The 22,681-nt window shown below is 39.1% G+C and overlaps 1 protein-coding gene across 1 annotated transcript in view; it reads right to left on the bottom strand.

Annotated features, from left to right (window-relative positions):
- Positions 1-22,681, bottom strand: part of brinp1 (bone morphogenetic protein/retinoic acid inducible neural-specific 1) — a 159,144-nt gene that overhangs the window by 65,657 nt on the left and 70,806 nt on the right. Inside the window, exons 3-4 of the mRNA XM_084745831.1 lie at positions 18,917-19,107; positions 2,144-2,313 (exon numbers count right to left, since the gene is read on the bottom strand). Coding sequence (XP_084601957.1) covers positions 2,144-2,313; positions 18,917-19,107 — 361 coding nt within the window. The remainder of the gene's footprint in view (positions 1-2,143; positions 2,314-18,916; positions 19,108-22,681) is intronic.

Below are 22,681 nucleotides of genomic sequence, written 5' to 3'. Positions count from 1 at the left end.
ACACTAGCTGTTGTGGCCAAGCTTACTTTTAATACTTTGTTTCTCTTGCAATAAAGCTGTCAATTCAGAGCGCATTAGATTAAATTTATGGACAAGAAAGACAAAACTGTCGAAGTCATTACAATTCTGATATTAGCTTTGCAACTCCGCGTGTAATAATGAGCTGTCGAAAATACGTTGATTTGTGTGTTTACGTGCCATTTGATAATGTGACAACAAGGGCGACTCCACTAAATGGAAATTTTCTGAATGAAACAAAACGCCAAGCCCTGTCCAGTGTTATCATTATTAATATTAACAATTAATCAAGACCAAGAGAGCAAGTCTTTTGGTGTTTAGTTTTTGTTTTAGTTTTAAAATTAAATCTTGGCTCCCTCTTCACCTGAGACGTGACTGAACATTTGGGCTAATTACTGGAACGTGCTCATGAGGGAGGGGTATCCCAAAACTCTGGCCTATTTGGTTTGACTTGATGTTATTTATATTCCGTATTTTACAGTTGCCCTCAGCAGCCCCCCTCTCCTCAGTCTCCCTGGGTGAATGAGCGTGTGAATGACCACAACTGGTGAGCAGTTGCAGGGAGCAGGATCACACACGGCTCAAAATCCCATTCTCCTCTTTTTTTTTTTTTTTTTTAATCAGATGTCTGATGGCCAAAACAGACCGGAAAGAAAGAGGAGACTGTCCTCCCCAGAAAAAAACAAGATCGGGTCATTTGTTCAAATGCCAAAACCAATCTTATGTGCCCTGTTCTATTGGATTAATGTTCATTTTTAGCTTGATTTCAGCACATTCTAATGTTGTAATCCTATAAAACTGATCTGATATGACCCTGACATGTGTAAGCAAATATATGCCGTCTGCATCAGTTTATTTTCATCACACCTTCTCTTCCATGCATACTGAGAGAGCAGCTTATCTGTATGATGCTGACTTACATTTGTAAATGTAAATTCATAGGTATGCACTTTCTTTGTATCTCCGTTTTTCAGTTTCATTTATTTGTATTAAACACCATCTGTAAGGTATTTTCCCGACTATTAAATCACATGTTAACATGTTCCTGACAGGCAACCTCTTTCTAATAACTGTTTGCTCACATTAGCAAAGGTGCGAGCACAACCTCAAAAAGGTCAGGTAAGAGCAAGAGTGTGACTGAGATGCAATCTGAAAGTGATCTCTCCCTAACTTCAACCAAAAGGACACTATCTCTATTCTCTCAATAATGTCTACATACATTAGTCAACTATAACTGACCAAACGAGCAAATGTTAGACTGACTTTCTGAATAGTTTCATGGTGTTGAGAATTATTAATCATTGCAGTCAGGGACACAGGAAGTGCAGCCATAGCAACTGCTATTTTTCCTGGGGTCCATTCTCTCAATAATGTAGTTTATTACATCTATGGGGATTATTATAGCTAATAATTATTAACAAAAAAAATCCAATTTGAGGATGTTTTACATAGCAGACAGCCAACAAACTGTTTGTCAAAGCAGCGACAGCAACAACAGTCAACACTAAGGAACTAAGGCATTACAACTGTTGAAGATGAAGAGAGAGAGACGGCACCTGGACATGGACAAGAGTCCATCATATTCTCTGATACTGCAGCACTGCGAGGATACAGACGTTTCATAGAGGAGACGATCTGTCTGTCTGTCACTGTTTACAGAGACTCTTGTCTGCAGCGCAGTTCATACACTCCACTGATAAACTGCACTGTAACATCAGGCTTCCTGACTAAAGAAAGTTTTTATATCACATCTGTACCACTTTTTTTATCAATCGAATGTCAATATGACAACTTTGACCATTCCATGTTTTTACTGGCCCTTTTCCATGACACACTTTATATTGGTGAATGGATCTTCAAGCCCTTAAAAAACTGGCAGCAGCAGCACTACACCTACGGCTATATAATGGTAATAAATGCTAGTTTTTAAGAGAAAAGACAATGTAATTTTATTTACTCTGAAATCCAGCGGTCAGGTGCATGTTTAAAATGTGCTGAATGTACTGTTTACTGTATTTACACTGCATATGACAACAAATAGTATTCCTCAGGTTTCATTATACATACTGTATTGACATGACTGAATAAACATGTGTTTGTATGTGCATGTTCAATATGAACTGACCTTGATGGCATTGGTGGATATTTGGATCTCATGCAGCTTCCTCATCGTGCCGTCACGGTCAATGAAGTAGGACGAGGCCAGCTGATGAAGGGCTTCCACGTTCTGAGTAGCGTTGGCAAGCTTCCTGTCCAGCTTGTTTTTGGCCAGGTACATAGTCAGCGCTTCCTCTCCTGCAGGTAGCATAAGGAAATGGAAATATGATCATGATTACCCTGAATGTATTTAATGCCTTGGATTAAGGTCTCAGTCACTTAAATGTAAGGGGAACTGAATAAATAATGTGACTGTACTGTAGATATCTTCATTTGTGAGAATTGTCCAATCCAGGCTTATCTCAGCTGCCAATAAAGCTCTTAACAGAGAGATAAGTCAGAGGTCTGAATACCAAGGCAAGCAGTTTTAGCTAGAGAAACCAGATGCCCCAGTTTTCCAGGAACAGTCTCAGTATTTGCTGCTTTATCCCCAGCTGGCACCATCCCCAGAAATGTCCCCGGATTTACCCCTATTGGGATGGCATTATTTCCATGAGAGGTCTGGTGATATAGAATCCCCCCCGCCCCCAATACCACAGGAATCCTATCCCATGGAGAACAAATATATCACATCCGGTATCACTCTCTCTCTCTTTTTTTTTTCGCTACTCCAGGAAGGGGAAAGACAAATCGAAAATAAACACACGCAAATAGAAAATAACTTAGCCAATTGCAGAGATTTAATTAGTGCCAAGAAAGTTAGAAAAATAGAGATGAGCACAGGAGCTGCTGCAGCTGGTGTTAGAACCATGTGGAGCCACTTGAGGAGGATTGTACCCCGGTAGATTTTTTTCTCATGTGCATGGTTAAATCAACTCACTGACCCTGTCTGGTGATCCTAACACACTGCATGGAGATGCATTAAATCATTTGTTTCTATTTCCCATACTTATCACAGATAGGGTCCTCTCTTCTTCTCAACAATGCTTTTAAACTACTACTACTTAGAACATCTTACATCGCTGACTTTTCTCTTAAATCAACAACAATCAGCTCACAACACAAATAGCTTACAGCTATGAAAAGAACTGAGGTGTTGACAGCTTCTCATCTGATTTTAGGATTTGGTGGGTGTCTTTTCTGACAAAACTGTCTGCCAGAATTAAGCTGAACACTCCTACCGATGAGCCGTTTTTGTTGTTGTTGTTGTTGTTGGTGTCGCTCCTGAGATGGTTCAAAGGTAGACTCAGGTCAGCCTGAAATCCTTACTCGTTTTCTGAGGTAAAGAGGTAGAGTTCCCACCTCTGGCGTGATTTGAATTTAAAACCCCTGCCACTGTAATAAGGTCACAACTGCTGCGAATATAAAACTGATTATGCACACAAGAAATCAGCATGTCTCTAATCCCTCTCCATAAATGCAGTCCTGTGCCCAGAATTAAAATTAAAGAGGTGAGAAGTGGAAACCCAAAACATCCCCATCCTTCACCATATGTGCGTACAGTACCGAATGTCAAGTTTTAACACCCGCAGGAAAATTGGGAGGATTGTATTTAACCTTTCCAACTGTGCAGGGGTGTCCACACGACCGGCCAGAAGCTGTTTAACAATGTCATGCTAGCTTGTTATAAAGTTGGCTAAATAAAGCACCAAATTTAGTCTAAAGTTTGGCAAGGGAAAAACTGGCATGGCGATTTTCAAAGGGTTCCATTAATGTCTCGTCTCATCTGAATGAAACAGGTTCTATGGGCAGATTATATGTGTTAGAATCACAAGATAAAATATACAGACGGAACAGACATAAGGCAAAAGATTAAAACATAAAATACCACATGCTACTCGAATGCTTGTCTGAAATTATTTCAATTTTCAGTTTCTTAAAGAGTCCACAGCATTAGAAGATCTCAAGCTTATTCCAACTATTCCAAAGCTCAGTCGCTGCCATGTGGAAAGAATCTCTGTGAGTCTTAAAATGTGTCTGAGTTTCAAATAGAAAACCCCGGGTGGAGGACCGAAGAGCTCGGCTCTTGCATGTTGGGGCGCAGAGGGTCTGTAACATAATTTGGAGCTGTTGCTGGGCTCTGTAAGCGGGCACCAAGATTTTAAAATTAATTGTAAAATTAGCAGGAAGCCTGTGCAAAAAGGGTAAAATAGGTGTAATTTGTGGCCATTTGTTGGACTGGGTTAAGAGCCTAGCAGCAGCACTTTTGTACGGATGGTGTAAGGAGTCCGGTGAAAAGAGAATTACAGTAATCTGAGCGAGATGAGATAAATGCATGAGTATCTCCATTTCTTTTTGTGACACAACAGGCCAAAGTTTGGCGATGTTCCTTAAGTGAAACACGCACGGTCGAGTCAGCATCCTAATGTAAGTATCAGAACTCATTGATTAGTCAAAAAACAAAATTATATTGTACACTTGTGCACCTGTTTCTGAGAAATCCTCAGAACAGAAGTGCTACCAATTAACAGAATTAATTTTTTTGGGTTCCTCGAGGCCTTATGTGGTATTTTGAAGGGATTTTTGACCATTTTTATCAATTCTCGAGTGGCAAAAAATGATTCAATTTTGCACCAACAACAACCTATGATATGCAATAGTGCACAGGAATGGTCATCGTGTTCTTACATCATACAGGTCGAGGCTTCTCAAAGGTCCAGATGTTGAGTGAATGCCACGTCCAGTTTTAATGTAGCTTCCCTTTTGTCCCTAGATTGTTGTCATGGTAAAATTAAAGGGATAGTTCACCCAAAAATTAAAATTCAGTCATTATCTTCTCACCCTCATATTGATTTAAGGTCAGGTTTATTTTTTTTAGACAACAAAACACTGCTGGAGTTTCACAGGAAAACAGTATTGCAGAATCTCCCAAACAATGGAGGAGATTGGTAAAAAAAAAAAAAAACAAAATACAACAGAACAAAAACATAAAATGCCTCCATACTCCTCGTCTGGTGTAATCCAAGTCTCCTAAAGTCCCAACATGCAAAGTTCATTAAAAAAAGTTATTTATAGCCTTATAGCCATTCACTGTAGATCCTCAGCTTGGAGCCGTGTTCATGTGCACATGCACACTGTCTGAACTGGGTGTGTGTGTTGTCACGGTGTGCAAACAGCATGTTGAGACTTTGGGAGATTTGGATAATGCCAGACAAACATAAAGGAGGTATTTTGTGTGTTTTTGTTTTTTTTTCCAGTTGTCTTTTGAAAACTGGTCACCATTCACTTCCATTGTTTGGGGGATTCTGCAACGCTGTTTTCCTGTGAAACTCCAGCAGCGTTTTGCAGACTAACAAAATAAACCCCCCACTGTCAATTGGCATGAGGGTGAGAAGATAATGACTGGATTTTCCATTTAGGGTGAAATATGCCTTTAACTGCTTAAGAGCGCTACATGATGTTGAGTCAAGCATTAAATTTACACCAGAGAATTTTCTTTAAGGATTTTAAGAATTTTCTTTTTCTCTCCCTCTGATTTTGACTGTCTTGAACTTGAATGTATGCTGCTTAAAATGTATAAATGAGTTGGTTAAATGTTTATTTTGTTATCGACAATCATTCCAGACTTCTGGCTGTAAATGAAAATCAGATGCAGACCTTTGAATAATACAATGTTCAAAGCCCTTATGCAATTTCCAAATTTGAATAGACGCCAAAAGAAAGCATAATGTTTATGATAGATTTATGACTGGAGAAATTTGACCCACAGTGCTGATCTGTCAGGTTAGATCATATATACCACTTCTATGTGGCATAATACTCTTGTCCTGCTATCTCTCCCTAAAGATCCCTATTCTCCCACAAAAAAATGACAAAAATACGGTATATGGTGGGGAAGGAGGGAGCGGTTAAAATGAAACCAGTGACCTTTCAAAAAGCATCTGCACACCACAATGGGAAAGAACATGAACGCTTACAGCGGTAACAGGGGCAAATATTTACCGAGCACCAGACAATCTCTCCAATTTGCATGTCATATGTTTGTTTGTTGACACACTATGAAGGGTTGAGCTGCTCATTCTATACACATCGCATTTTTCCATCTCCCGTTCCTACGAGCAGAAACAGACGCATAAAAAGCAAACAAGCAAACAACCAATTCATTTCCGCGAGCTCACACAAACTCGCCTTCGAAGATTACTGTTCAAACGGCAAAACCATATGCCTGGAACTCGCACAAGAGCGCGTCACATATGTTCACGTTCCCAGTGATGTGAACGGTTATTCGGCCCCCGGCGATGCATTGGAGTTGGTCACTTAACTTGTGGTGACCGTGACTAGGGGTGGGTAGCAGTCAGGGCCAATGTCTCATGCCTGGTTAGAGTACAAGCACGGAGGGGAAGAGGCCCTCTTTCTCTGATGCTACCATGCTCTCGCTCCCTCGGGGGTTAGCAAAGTTACTTACACACACTTGACTTACACTACTGCACAAGAATAATGGTCCCGCATTAAGCCGTTGATACGCCCTTTTTTTTTTATCTCTATTGCAACTTAGTGTGGCATAAAGGAGCTCTTCTGTACATAAATATTTTGTGGTTATTGCTGCTGGTCAGGCAAAATCATTACCTCCGAGGCTTTAAAAAATTCATCCGTGTGCACCTCTCTGTAAGTAATACATTGTGTTACATTATTACAGAGCACCTCACTGGAGCGCTGCCAGAATTAATCAGCTCATGCAGAGCTTATGTGTTTACAGCTGAGAGGTATTTAAAAACAATGTACGGTTTCACCTCGAAATCAGCAAGAGCATGCATGCATCTACGACATGTGATTTGTGTGTGTGTGTGTGCGTGCATGGGAATGTCGATGAGGGTTGCAAGTTCAAGTACGGTTTTAAAGTAATGGAATAGCTGGGAGTGCTCCATTTGGTGTTAATGGTACATATGTGGGTCACTTTATGGAGAACATTAAACTATACTGCTTTCTACAGTGCAGAGGTAAGAAGCTAATGGATTTTTTTTTGTTGCTTTGTTTTTTTCAAATACTTTCATAAACCCTATGGATTCACAGTGCATACACAGATACAGTTGAACACATCCTGCTTTGTTCTTTTATGCATTCAAGTTGTGGCAAAATTTGCGACTCAGACCCTTCATAATAATTATCTCTTGCTCATTTTGTTCTGTCTTTAAAATAAGGTGTGGATATTCTAGATATGCCAACAAAGAGCACAGCAGAGAGCAAACATTAAAGGTGCGGTATAAAACATTTACTTCCTTGGAGGGACAAAGGTATCATCTGAACACACTGCTGACAAAACTAAGTGCTCATAAATACAGATCGGGATTATCCTTCTACAGTTCTGATTTTCTCACCGGTATTTTCGTTCACTATTTAGCTGTAATAGAAGTAATCTTGTAAAAAGGTGGCCCTGGTTTCCAGTGAAGACACCCAAAACTCAGATGAAACTGTGAAAACAGGCAGTGCTGATAAAATATGCATTAAGATTGTGTAACATTGCCTATTTCTCTTTTAAAATGCATTTTAGTGTGTTGTTTAGCTGTAATACAAGAAATATTGTAACCAGCTGGCTGCCATTTTGGCTCTGGTTTCCAGCAGAGTCTCACAAAACTCAGATAAAACAATGAAACTCAGCAGCGCTGATAAAATATGGATGAAGATTGTTGCTAGTGCTTATTTGTCACCCTCAGTGTTTTCAGAAAAATATTTTAGTGTACCGTTTGGCTGTAAGGAAAGATATATTGTGACCAAGCAGCCGCCATTTTGGCTTTGGTTTCCAGTGACGACTCCTGAAATTCAGATCAAACATGGATCAAGATTATGTGACTTCATTGCCTTTTTCTCACCTAAAATGCTTTAAGAAACATGTTTTTAGTGAACTGTTCAGCTGTGATATCAGAAAGTTACTCATATAAATAGAGAGGCTTGGATGACAACACACTTACAAAAGTGTGACTTCATTCTCTGCTCAAAATGCCAGAACTCCACTATATTTTTACACAGCAAATTTAGTTTGCTGACATCAACTGAAGCTGAATGTTGTGTATTGCACCTTTAATCAAGAAAATGTGATTAACATAATGAATACAAAGCCATGATGCATTTTATCCTTAAAAACCAGTGGACAGACTTTCTAAAATAAAATACATAATAAATGCACTCACACAATATATTCAAATAAGTCAAGGAATGAATTGAACCAATTTTCTATTCAACTATAACAAGATTGTCCTCGCTTTATGCAAGAGATATTTTGAAAGTGGGACTGTTGCTTTGAGATAGCCACGCTCCCAATGCCCAATTATGCCCTGTACTTTTTTATGTTAGCTGGCAGCAGAACAACAGCAACTACAAAAAGTTTCAAGCATGATGTGGCAAAAGGTAGTTATGACAGCTTTCGCCGGGCAGCCTTCTTCCACGACCCAGGGCGCAGCCCAGCCGGAGCTCTGCATATGAACTCTAGCCTCAGGGTTCAGCGACCACAAGTCATTTCAATAAACTACTCCTCCTGTTCGGCGCTGAACGCATAAGACTGTTGCACTGAAAAGGTCTCTGATCCAGTCATACAGGTTGTGTATTCACTAGAGAGTAGGAGGGCACATGAGTCTGCACGGCCAGGATAGAGTCTCTCCTACGTTTGAAATCTTTATGCAGCGGCTCATCACTCAGGAGTTATGTCAACCTTTCTTGATCTGGAGTAGCTTATGGTGGATAATGTTAGCTAATCTCAGCTAAAATTGAAGTTGACATTGCTGTGTTGCAGTGTGTCCACTGACTCATCGACTCGTCTCTTTATGTGGTTACACATCTCACTTTAAAGGGATGGTTCGACTTATTTAAAGTGGGGTTGAATGAGGTACTAATTGAAAATCAGCGTGTTACTTGCGGTAGATGGCCGTTGGCATGCCACCACCAGCATGGAACCTAAGCAACATTCTGCTGGGGACAGGGTCAGCAGCAAGCCGTTTATAGCCACCTAAAAACAGTCCATTTGAAAAGATCCATATTTCTATGCCAGATTTAGAATATTTTCACTGCTTTACCTTGCCCTCAGACAGCCTCGTTTACAACAGGAAGCTGCTGTTTTATAAGCCAAATCTCACTCTCCAAACCAACCAAACTCCATGAGCAAAATTGCTAATTTTACCTTGCAGAAAACAGAAGTTGCTGGTCTGCTGCTGCCTCAGTCTGTTGGTTAGTTTGTGTTATTGAGTGACTTTGGTGAATCCTAACTTATCTTTTAAAACACCAAAGTCACATAAGTAACTCAAACAAACTAATCGATTGAGGCAGCAGAAGACCAGCAACCCCCATGTTCTGCAGGGTAAAATTATTGATTTTGTCAATGTGGCCTGGTGTGTTTGGAGAGAGCAAAATAGGCTTAATTTAGGTGGCTAAAATACCTTTTGCTGCTGACCCTGTCCATAGCAGTTGCTAACAGATTGCTCAGCTTCTTCTGTGCGTTGACTGCTATCTACTGTGGGCATTACACTGACAATTGATAAGAACCTCACACAACCCCACTTAAAATAATCCGAACTATCCCGTTAGGAGTTGGGGGTGGTTTTTTTGCCCTCTTTAGCGCAGTGTGCAGGACAATGACCTTTTCAAAAAATGTAGTGATAGTGAATTCAGCTGTCTGGTTTGTCTTCCTACGCTCTCACAAACACTTTCATATCTTCTCTGTCTCAACTCGAATGCCCTCAACCTCTCCGTACAAACACAGGCAGAATCCATGGTGAAACGGCAGCGCTCTCTCTCAAGGACGAAAACTGATTTTGAACATATGAGGGAGTGGGAACGACAGATGTGGTGAAATATGCCCCTCGCAGCAGCTTTAGCGAAATGCAAATCTCTTCTTCACACTTTCACCGATAGCAACACCTTCCACTAACACTGATACACAGCCTTATAGACAGCAGTGATTCTGTCACCATTCCAACGCCTTTGAAACCAGAAGTTTTGATTCCTTTGTCAATAAACATACTCCACCTACAGTATTGTTCTTAGTAGCTGCAGGCAAACCAGCGATGTTAAGCATCTATGTCAAACTGTTTTGAAGCGTTTTCCAGTCTCGGTCTCAGAACCTCTGTTAAATTCTGGAGCGTTCGACTCACACTGGTGGTGTCTTTTGTTGGTGAGTCTGAAATGTGTTTGCTCTGTTCAAACTTCAAGTCTCCCACGCGCAGTGTGCACCCGGGATGCAGTCGGGTCATATGTTGCACTTCAAAACACGCATCCCTTGATGCCTCCTTTAAAGAAACCGCGTATGCCAGAAACTCAGCTTCAGGTGGTATGTGGAAGTTGAAATGTTAAAACAGTAGAAAGGCAGCAGGTAATTGGTAATTATTTCCCAAGACGTCTTCAGCAGACGCTGTCAGTGGTGTTTAAAGAAATTGACAATCCTGCTCTCTTAAATGCTTGTTAGCACAGAGCTTAACCTGCCATTACTACAGTACACTGTTAACAAACATTTACTAACTCCGAGAGCTAAAGTTTTTAATTAGCATGACCCAATTTTTAGTTAAAATAAGTATTATCATTATTATTACTGTCATTGTTATATTATTTCTAAATAAATCAAATATGATCAGCTCCCTAAACATTCCTTTAACCTATAAAATCTGATTAATCTTTTAAGTGTAATAACCACAGCACAATTAGTGAGTCATTTTCTCGCTGCACCCTGGGCCAATACTCCTCCTCAGGCAACAGAAAATTTAAGCCTTTATATTCAGTAGAAAGTGTCTCCATGAATCCAGACAAAAACAAAGGGTATTGTCACAAACAGTTTTTTGTTCTCCAAGTGCTGCATGGGTGTTGCTGCCCAGCGCTTCCAGGCACCATTGTTTCTGCCATGAAAAGAAGCCAAGGGACAATAAAATACAAAAAAAATAAACAAATAAATAAATTGAGGGGGGAAAGGGTTGCATTTTATTTGTAGAATCCAGTGGTAATACTGTCCTAAACTTAGGTTTTACGTTTTAAAGGTGGGATAAAGGATGGGGTTATAAATGAGGAAAAACAGCATCAGTGATCAGTTGTTCAGTCACCGGCAGAAGGGTTCATTTCCAATAACAGATGTCCCCAGTTTGATTTATTTTCCGAAATTACATTTTTTATTACTGTTTGTTTTTTGTGCCCCTAGGGAATATCAATCAAACTGGTGCTTAGTTGTTTTGATAGGATACATCAAAAATTTTAATTTTCCTAAATCAATTTTTTTTTTTTTTTTAGTGCTGCGCTGAAGGGAATATCAATCAGACTGGTATTGCTTTATTAATTTTAAGAATGTTTTTGCAAATGAGCTCATCTTTTACTGTGTTACAAAGTCTTATTGAAGAGAAAAGTGTGGATGGCTGGACATAAGAAGTGATTTAGAAGAGATTGTGTTATTTCTCTCCTTACCACAACATGTTAGTATTTGTGTCTTTGGAGGACTTTCCTCACACTTCAAGCATGTTCTTTCTCTAACCAAGTAGTTTAAAGGTCCAGTATATAAGATTTACAGAGATCTTTGTTACCTTAGAAAGGGCCCGTTATATCTACAGAGGAGATAGGAGACAAACCAAACACTGGCTTTAGACAGGGTGTTTTGCATTTTCTGTAAGTTTCACTGCTAATATAGGCTCTCCTGCGCACTTGGAAGCTGATAATGGGATGAGGTGTTTGCAGTCTCCAAGCTAACTGCTATAAATGCTGCTAAGTCCTACACACTGGTCCTTTAATGTTTCTTTGAAGGCCACATTTCCCCAATCCTCAAAGGGATAGTTCATCACTCAAAATTCAGACATTATCTACCCACCCTCATGCCAATTGAAAGTCTGGGTTTATTTTGTTCGTCCGCAAAACACTGCTGGAGGAAAACAGTGTGGACTAAAAAACTAAACTTGACCTTCATTCGGCGCGAGGGTGAGTAGATAACAATTATAATCCAATGCTCTTTCTTTAACCATGTAATTTAAGTTTATTTGACCACTTCTTAAAGGTACCCTGTTGATTTTTTTTTTCATGTGGATCCTTGAGGTCTGACAAATGTGTTGAGTGCTTTTTGGTTCCTCATGACATTTCCAAAGCTGTTAATTTAATTTTCTGAATTATGCATTGTTTACATCAGTGCGTGCCAGCTTGCAGTCTTGGCCCTTTGCTCTGTTTTAATTTTATCTACATTTTGTCTTGCTTTTTATTGACCTTTACTGTTTTGGCTTAGCCTCTGGGTATCCTGCTTTGCTTTGCCTGTCAAAGCACTTAGTAAACTATGTCTTTAAAAGTGTTATATAAGTAAAATTATAACACTTTAATTAAAATTATATCCTTCACTACCTTTGTGGGTGCATGTCGGTTAGCAGAATGCCATGAAAATGCAACCAGGACTGTGCAACATTGTGCATCCTTGGCTTTGCATGTGCACAATACAAACAAATGGGCCCACTCCACTACTGCGTAGATGCTCAACAGGGTATCTTTAACTGAAGGGGCGCCAGATGAGAAAACACCTGCGTAAGAGGTTTCGAAAGAGTCATATGAGCCATTTTGAAGCACACTAGCAACTGAAATGTTTTGTAGAGTGAAATGCATGTGACTGTGTATTTGTCACTTCAGTTTCAAGCCGCTATCAAGATTAATTTTAGTGAGATATTGAAAAAATTACAATAAAATAAGATAAAATGTAAGATGGCTTTTCTCTTATCAAATATGATGCTTCTCATATATGTCCATAAAGGTGAGCATTTTCAGAGCTATTTCACTATTCCAGGAAGTGAAGGTCACCATAATGATGTCCATTTTCTGCGTTGCACAACCAGAATGCTCATAAGGAGAAAAAAGAAAAAAAAGCAAGGTGACATAACAGCTTTTGTGCGTATGCATTGTAACCATTTCTATTCAGTTCAGGGGAGGAGACCTATAATGGGGCTCTTTAGACTTGACCACTCAACTCTAAGTTGCGTGTGAGATTAGAAGGAATTCGCTTCTTCCCTCTGAAGTGTATAATGACTCTTGAGACCACCAAGTGTAGGTGGCTAAAGAGAAAGAGCCTGTTCTTCGTGCTTTATCACCAGCCTGGTGTGAACATTTATCGGCTCATATAACTGTGGTCTTTAATAGGCAATCCCAAGATTGACATAAGAGTGTGCTGACCCATAACTCGAAATAAAACGGCCTCAAGGTTAAATATAACATGCTGATAACTCGGATGTAGAGAAGAGAAGCCAGAGGTTAAATCATAATAAAAGGCTAGAAATGTAAAGAGAAAGAGGAAGGAAAGGTGATGCAATATGATGAGAATAAGAAGGATGCTGCGGTTGAAAACAATACTGTGATTGTTTCTGTGACCATTTTAGCCACCTGGTGAATTGGTGGCAGTGTCCTTCGTCCCAGCTTGGACACGCTTAATTACATTTTACCATCATATAATGTTTCAGTCCGATATTGTATTTCCAATTTCCAAAATTAGTCTCTCAACATGAATCACCTTACAGTGTGGTGCATGCGATATTGCAACTCTAACCCTTTACACCTGATATTTCTCTGCACAGTTTAGCTAAATTATTAAAGCCCACTGTTTGGCATTAAGTGGACTGCAAAAGAAATAAAAATAAAATGAAACAAGTCTCCTATCAGATTTCTCCTCAGTGCATCAGTGGTTCTGGCTGAAAGACTGGTGCTGACACACAAAAACTGTTTGAATATGTTCTGTAATTAGACAAAATGACTGGACAATAAGGGCCGGATCAGCCTTCTCCTTAGTGATGGCAGCCTATTTCTGCAGATTATAACAACTTCAAATTACATCCTGTTCCCTTAAGCTGCTATTCTTATTTCTGTGTGTTAAGTTTCTCTTTTGTATATCCGACATCATGACGTCCCTGCAGTTGAGCCACCATTTCCTCCTGGTGACTCATAAAGACAGTTAAGTCTAACGCAAGACAAAATTACATTCTGTGATCAAATAATGTATTGTGTTAGATATAAAATGGTCCGCCCAAACTGGTTAAACTGAGTTGTCACTGAATAAAACTATTGCTAAAGCTAATGTTGACTAATGCTAACATTAGCATTTATATTCTTTATATTGACCAAAGTGAAAAAAGACACTAAGGTTACTTAAGAAAATACTTTTCGTGACACCATGATATCAGGTTGTTAAGAAGCAGCATTTTACTTTTGGGTAAAACAAATAATTGAGTTGGACGAATGGAAACTTTGAAGTTGACTTGTCTAAAATGTGGGTTGTACTGTACTGTTGATTTGAAACCATACATCTGACTCAAAACTAAAAAAAAAGCATCTATGCATTTTTTATAGGTTCATTAGATGCCTGCCAAATTTAGCATAGCATTTTTATATATTTTGCTAAATGTTTAAATAAATATACCTAAATAAAACCAAGATACATTGTAATTCGATTTCCTTTTACTCTCAAACAATGCATGCTGGGAAGTCTGCTAATATGTTGATTGTGTTTCTTTTGAAACTTAATTTAATGAGTTGATTGGACTCTGTACAGTGTATTCAAGTTAGTGGAACTAATGTTTATAAGTTCTGTAGTCTTTTGAAAATAAATACTTGAAATCCTAACTCGAATAAATAAACTTGTATATTTAGGTTCACGAGAAAAGATTCTACTAAATTCCTGTATGATTTTTTTTTTGAGTGTAGAACGTGTTAAGTTTAAAAATCCAAGTATGTGTATGCAGTGTTAATAAGGAGAGAAAAAAACATGACAAAAGTATCATGGATATTTCTCAAAGGCATTTGATTATGAGATTACACAGCGACATCGTTTTGCACAACTGGAGCGACTTCTTGGCAATGTTTCATGCATACAATTATATAATACAGGGTTTGGGTGAAAGAGCGGATTATCTTGCTAATTATATCTTTGAAATGCAATTGGCAAAGTAATCACGGTTAGCTGCCTTCATGCGTCTCTCAGAGCTCGAGATAAGATAAGAGATTCAAGGGAGATGCCATTTGGTATATTTAGACTTGGACAGCAGGGGTGCTTAACTTTTATTTTGGGAGGCATATCCAAAATACTGACGTCATCCATTAGAGCCATTTATTCTTCTTTTTTTTTTTTTTCTATAGCAAGCTTTTGGAATTTGAAGTGACTTTACAAACATATTTGCTTACAATTGCAAGATTGGCAGGGGAATGGTTTATTATTGTCAGATAAAAATAGAAGGCCTTGAAAACAGAGTTTATAAAATAACAACTTTTTTTTTCTGTACATGGTAATTTCTGAGAGCGCTTCTCTATAGGTTACCTGAAATGTGTTTCGCATTCCGGTTATCCATCTTTAGTAAGTCAGTGCTTATAGATAAATCATGCCAAACCATATGACAATCATCCTTACCCAGTTCTGTGAAAGGTCCATAAGTACAAATGTTTATGAAGAAGATTATCTTTAGGTTAAATCTGGCATGTACATTAAAATGCAGTTACCATATATCTGGCTGTAATGGTCTTGGGGTTGTGAATAAAATCAAAGCTTTGCTGACAGATCCTTCTCCATTAATGTGGACGTTTCAGAAGATGAATTTCTTTCTAAGTCTCCTGAAATCGGCCCATTATCATAATCGGTCCACCTACCTATTTTGGAATAACAACATTGCGCGGACGTAAAAAGTCAAACTACTAAACACCTCATGTTCCTGTTTGCATGTTGCTTGGGGCAGTAAACAAGGCTGAGTGAAAATTTCTCTGAGTTCTAGCAGGAGGTCAACATACACTGAAAGCGTTTTAGGGTTGCAAACCCTTCATATATCCTGTGGGAAAATGTCAGTTTTGATTTTGGATGAATGGCCCTCGACTGGTCAGGAGCCGAAATAGCCACTGGATATGTGTGCAGAGTTAAAAATATTATGCAACAGTCAACCTTACATTTTAATACGGATCACCTGGGTCATCACATCTGTATTTTCATAATGTTTCCTTCAACTTGTGCTCTTCAGCCAGAGAGTGATTTACCATAATGCTGAGGGTGGCAGGTGCCCTGGGCACCAAGCTAGCAAGGGCCGCATAAAATGGCTCATAAACTTTTGGCTAAGAAAGTTTTTATTTGTTTGTTTGTAATTTCACGTCTTTCTAAAAAGACATACGCTAAAATGGCATCATTGTGAGTGTCTCAGAGCTAGCTCCTGTAAACAAATAGCTGAGCAGGGTCATGTATAGGCTGTTAAAAAATGAGGCGAAGCTACCCCAGCGGTGCTGAAATAGAGGTAGTGGGATGACACAGTATCTGCCACCGTACCACCACACTAAAGAAAAGCTTCTTTAGAATTCATCCTCCGCACTATGAATAAAAATTAAAGTTTATTTATTATAGTTTTATTTATTGAAGGATTGAAAAAAAGGGGAAATAAGTTATGTAGAGGGCCCCATGTGTTAGCCTTCAGCCCCAAAATGAGTAAATACGCCCCTGTCTTTAGCAAAAAATGCACATTTGGTTGATGTAAGTATCTTCCACATGCATAAGATGCTGCGTATGTACTGATTTAGATACTGTACAGACTAATCACTTGTCATAGAAGAAAAGTATTCATTAAAAAGTTGTGTAGTATATTTGGTAGGCTGACTCCTTCCAGCTGACAGCCACACTTTGCCTCCACACTACTGAAGATGGTCAGAATTCACCTTATTTTTATGATGTTACGGTGTGTTTTGACTTTTCACTTATCAAATGTTTCCACATGTCTTCAGTGTGGATGGAGTTTGGCGACTGTGAATATAAGATAGTACTGTCGTGGCTTTGATGCAAGTTTTGCGTCACTGTCCAGCTGCAAAATCCTGTTAAGCCAGACGAGATGGAATACCTGCACAGAATAGAGTGGTACGTGTCTTAGGTCAGCGTGGAGTCGATCCTGTCACCAATCCCGGACGACTGACAAATCCACATAAAGCACCTGAATCTAGCCTTCACTATATATTTAAATTGGCGGGGCGTAGAGTCCCTGCAGGTGGGGCAGAGGACGGCCGGTGGAAAATCCTGGAGTGAAACTAGGTTGAAAGAGTATGATTTATGTAGGAAAAACATACAAACAAGAGACTGCTGGTGCTATTGTGCTGACCTTTATTTCACTAAGATTCAACTTGAATCCTTTTTTTATCGCTTGCATCCCCTATAATTGTCAATGATTGATCAAAAAAAATGTCAGGTGTCAACTTCTTGACAACTTGTGAAGTGAGGCATGCCACAAAAAGTTGCAAAGTTTATTTTCATTGACTCTCAAATCTTACGGTCGCTTGGCTAAATACTAAATGTTCAGACGCACTTTGTTGTCAAAGAACTTGATTACGAACTTGCTACTCATTCTGCAGCGCTATTATTTGCTCATTCGGTCGTGCCGTGTGTATCCCAGCGCTGCTCTGGCACAAAGATGTCTCATGAAACGCTTCAGTAAGTCCGCTGGCCTTTCGCCGTGGTCAAGTTTGCCCGAATATGACTTTAGAAGAAAGTCATTTGGTTTGCTTTGTCCTGCCCTCTTGTGATGTAGCTGCAGTTTTGCTGTGGGAGAGTTTTTCAGCACCCGGGAGAACAACTTGACCCCAAACTGCTTCACTGAGTATTTTTGACATTGTTGCAAACAGGCAGATGAATAATCCTGGACACTGTGGTGCTGCAGTTTCATCCGTGATATTTATTTGTACAAATGGGTAGAGAAATATTTCTTCATGTTTGTAATGTCTTGAAAAGGTTATGTCCTGTTTTAGTTTGTAGCATGTATTATTTAGCATTATGATCCTGAATTTAATGAAAAATTAATCTGCTTTAAAATTATAGATATTCCATATTGTTAATGAATACAGTCCACATTAAACATTTATGCAGAAGTAGCAGTTTAGTACCTTAACACAACTTTTCTGCATAGATATGCCAAAGTATTCCTCCTCCTATTACCCACCATAGGAACAAGTCTTCACCTCTCTATATTTCACACTCACTTTCACTGCTCTACTGATGTTCACACCCCATCCTCTCAGTATATTTTGTGTTTATTAGTTTCTCCTACATATTCTTTCTGTTATTTGCCTTCAGTCACCCTCGTTTTTGTCTTGACTCGAGTGTGTCTGCTGAGAGTCAACCTTTTAAATTATTTAAAATACCTCTGAATGAAGCTGTTGTTGTATTGTGTGGAGAGCCCAGTTGTCCCCCTTGATCACACCTATACCCATCCTCCTCTTTTAATCTGCGACTGACAACACAAGTTGCATCCGTCTCGATGTCGAGAACCCACTGCTACTGTAATTACACAGACTTTCACATTCCTCAGACGCACTCCCACTGGTTTATCACCTAGTTCACATTTGGGTTCAGGAAGCTTCTTTCCATCCGTCTGGTGGATTTTGGAGTTTATTGTGATTTCCTGTAAAACTGTACATAACCTGACAAACAACCCTGCCGCAGCAGACAGCGTTATGCCACCGTGTTGTGAGGCCGTCTCCGCTGTGCAGTGGATAAAGCTCATCTTGAACCAGCCAAAGATTTTGGAGCTGAAAGAATCTTTTCTTCAACATTTCAGAGCCACGCCGTGACAAGCTGGGGCCTCGTCCTTGATGCATATATTTGGGTACAACACTTATATGTATGTTGCAGCCCTAATGATCATTTAAATACCTGTGGTAATATTTGAACCATGATTAACCCAAGTCATATTTGCAGCCTACAACACTTGGTTTCTCAAAGGAGCCTTCCAAACCTTACACAAACGTAATTTCATTGACATGAAGCATGTAAACAAACCTTAAACCGGGAGTAAAAAGGCATTTAAAACAGTGTGTAAAAAAATTAATCAAGCGTGAAAGCGAGCAAATGAAACCATTGAGCCTCTCTTACCTCCCAGGGTGGCTGAGATGAGAATGTGGGTTCCATATTTCTTAATGATGGTGTCGATGAACTGCTGAGTAGTGGGTCTGCGGCCCAGCAAGCGTACGCTGCGCTGGAACTCAGGCATGAGTGGCACCGGGTTCCGGATCAGGTCCCGTCTCTCGATCGCTGTGTTCCTCACCTTCCAACGTGCAAATTCCCTGACAGTGACAGGAAAAACAACTGCTCACACCAAAAAATTCTTACCACCACACTATCAATGATATAATAATAATAAAAGAAAAAACATTACTAATGACAGTGTGGTAACACATTAATTAGCCCAACTCCATCTCATCAAATGCATTTGTGGGAAAACAACACACATCTGGAAGTGCACACTGTGGTCTGATCTGTCACATAATTAAGGCAATTAAACAAGACTGGAGTATTTTAATATTTAATAAAGCACTTCCATCTAAAAATCCACATTAAAGTTAATTTGAAGACAGAAAAGTACAATAGCATGGATATCTTAGGAGTGTGATGATGAAGAAGCTTTCACTCTGACGTACAGTAAATATCAAAATGATTGTTTTTTATGTTTTTTCGACCACTGTCCTGTGATGCTCATCTGGGTATGTTTTCATTTAAATCGCCAAGGGTCCTTTTCTCTGAGTAATGCTCCAACTTAAAAAAAAAAAAGATAGAGTCCAACAAGGGATTATATAAACCAACAGTACAACTCGCAAAACCGCACATCACTCTAGCCTTGTTGTTTTCGACTAGTTCACAGCCTAAATATTAAAAAAGATTCAGTAAAATATTTGTGGGGATGTTCGTGATGTTTGCTTCTGCACCCGCTGAGACACACATCAAGAAAACATTTCCACAGACAGACATTACAGGAATCTCTGTTACTCTGAGGGCTACAAAAAACCAAATATCCCTGCCCCGAGGATAAAAACACCAGGTTTTCTTCAGCTGTCTGAAATGCAAAAGAAGGCAAACTGTTGTCGAGTCAGTGGCCTAATGCCTACTAGCATATCCAGGAACTGAAAGTCAGTGATTCGGCATTCATGTAAGTAGTTTCTTTGTGTAGTAAAACTGTCGACATAGAGAGTTGCATACGAATGTAGATGTTATTGTGATAAAACAAGCAGCTCATATATTCAGCATTTTTTTTTTTGTCTGAGAAAAGGCACAGGAAAAGAGGCTTTCTGATGTATTTGTTCATTCTATATCATTTCGATGCAAATTATTTCGGAAGCTGTGATTTCCATCGCCATCTGTTCTTTCTGTCAGTCACAGGAATGCTTCTATTTCCATATGGATTATGCACATTCTAAAACGCCACGATCAAACATACATGTATGTGCATGTTGATCTGTCATCAGGATTGGATGTGATATGTGTGCGCACACTTCCACCAAAAATGTGTGAGTATGCAAAGCATAGACACTCCTACACCGCTGAGATAAGCACAAAACTAATTCTTCTTCGTCTATAGGGGGACAGGAGGGAAATGTAATTTCCTAATTACCGACTGATAGTTTTAAAAGCATTTCCTCAGAATTAGATTTAAATTGAATTCAGATATATTTAATGATGCAAACTTTAGTATATGAATGATGATCCCAATTACAGTAAGTGTGCAACAAAAGCTCCATCCGATCAAGCACAAACAAGGCTTCATCTTCTCAATAATGTATCCCTAAAAGCCTTCTCTAATTGAAATCTGAGTTACGCTCAATAAATGCAATATAAAAAAAAAAATCAACCAACAAACAGATGAATAAAAAAATGCAAACGCACACCACAATCTAAAGCCAACCAAGATTTTAGCTACTCTTTCGGCTTTTTGGATATTGCATTTTAATCTTGCTAAAACATAAATCAGTGTTGAAGAAATCAAACGGGAACAGAATACACTTAATTATATTAGAAGCACTTCCACAACCCTAAGTTTGATGAGATTAGCTCCCTGAATCAGTTAGCTGAATTTGTTCATTTCTCTTGTGATAAATACCGCTTGTTAGCATAGATTCCATGTCTGCATGAGCTGAACTCATTAAGAACAATTCTACATTTTATTTGTGTCGCCATATTTCAAGGCACTTTAGACTCAACTTTTAAAACGAAAAGCCATTCAGTGTATTTACATTCAATAATTACCTCTATCTATATGTTCTCATTGTCGGTAGCATGGTCCGCTATTCATGCTCTGGACTGCCTACCTGCACAGGGGACCATGCATTTATGTAATCCAGTATTTCTGTTTTATGTCAATCATTTCTGTCTCACTACTGTTCACACTGTAACACAGCTATATTACTTACTATGTTCCTGCTAATGCAACCCAAACATTTTCTACTGACGCTGCTTAAAAGTGTTCAACTGGGAGACACGCAGTGGCTTTTATTGTGAAACAGTCAAAGGAAAATGCAATGTGTTTGTCACCGAGGTTAGTGCTGACCATGCGTGTTCATCAAAAAAAGTGTCTACAAAAGAAGAAAACTCAGATTTTCTGCATTTTCCTTCAGCGGATCCATTTAACTATTGCAAGGAGTAACAGAAGAAGATGGATCAACCCACAGTGAGCTGTGACGTGAGGAGGTGCACAACACCGACTTCTAAGCGAGGTTACTGACTCCTTTACTGTGTGCTGCTGCTGTGTGGGAAATTACTCCTACCGTATGCAACACAAAATCAGATTTCTGTCAGTTTGTTTGGCTGCACTGTAAACAGAAATATAAAATGTGGCAGCACAGTTGTTCTTGTGTTGTATTTTTTTGACAAAGCTTCCTACTTGTTGGTAACTGTTTTTTTAATCACAAATCTGGAGTAGTATTAGGTCCTCCTATGATCATTGTTGATGCACAGTCTAGCACCACACCTTTGGTTTTATTATCAGTTTGTATCTATTTGTGTTTTTTTTTTTCACTATGAGCAACAACCAGAAGGTGCTCGCTCTCATGTGGTTCTTTTCCATACACGTGTATTGGCTTGCTTTCATTTTCATCTAATGCGCCATGATACGGACTCATCTTGAGTCGAGTGGCTTTAAAACTACATTTCATGTTGTATAAATTCTTCACAATAAAACTCCCCCAGTTTTTTGTTATCTAAATGTTTTTATTTTAAAGCAGCAAAATCAGGAAATGTTTGTTTTATGTAAGCAGAAACTCAGAACGACTCCTATCCAACTGAAAGTGAACATGAAACTGTAAAATAAGACAGATACCTGGAAGTACAAACAGCGACGCAGGAGGGTAACTAAACTTAAAACCACAGAGATTCAGCTAGAAGTCACAAAAGTACTGAGAGCTGAACACACAGGTGTCTTTCTCTTTGCTCTCATGCACAGACTTGAGTTCATGAGTTAAGTCTTGGCTCTTTGACGCACAGCAGAAAAAACACTGAAAGGCAAACTCTCTAATGTATATGACCGGCTGCCTGAAAAGAGATTTTCAACAATAAGTGCTTGGAGTGGCCACATAAAAATGTCTTGGTGGCTGCGTGCTGCTGCAGATCCTCATTGGGAATGATTGAAAAAAATGGAAAAGGTACTCAGAAAAAAAAAAAAAAAACAGCATGTGGATGTAGATCCTTACTGTAAATTTAAACCTTTAAGGGGTATATTTAAATCCTACATAAGCTCTTAGTCACTCTGCAAACTATTACTCCCACATACAAACACCCTGCCATTAATGATATGTTAGATAACTCTTTCAATGAAGCTCAAAATGTATGATACATTATGTATCCCCTCAAAGTGCATTATCCTGCAAACAC

Source organism: Lutjanus erythropterus, chromosome 20 (genome assembly GCF_056507025.1).
Source record: "Lutjanus erythropterus isolate fLutEry1 chromosome 20, fLutEry1.hap2, whole genome shotgun sequence".
Classification (NCBI taxonomy): domain Eukaryota; kingdom Metazoa; phylum Chordata; class Actinopteri; order Lutjaniformes; family Lutjanidae; genus Lutjanus; species Lutjanus erythropterus.
The sequence above is the reverse complement of the archived record's forward strand: the minus strand, read 5'-3'. Positions and strand labels throughout refer to the sequence as shown.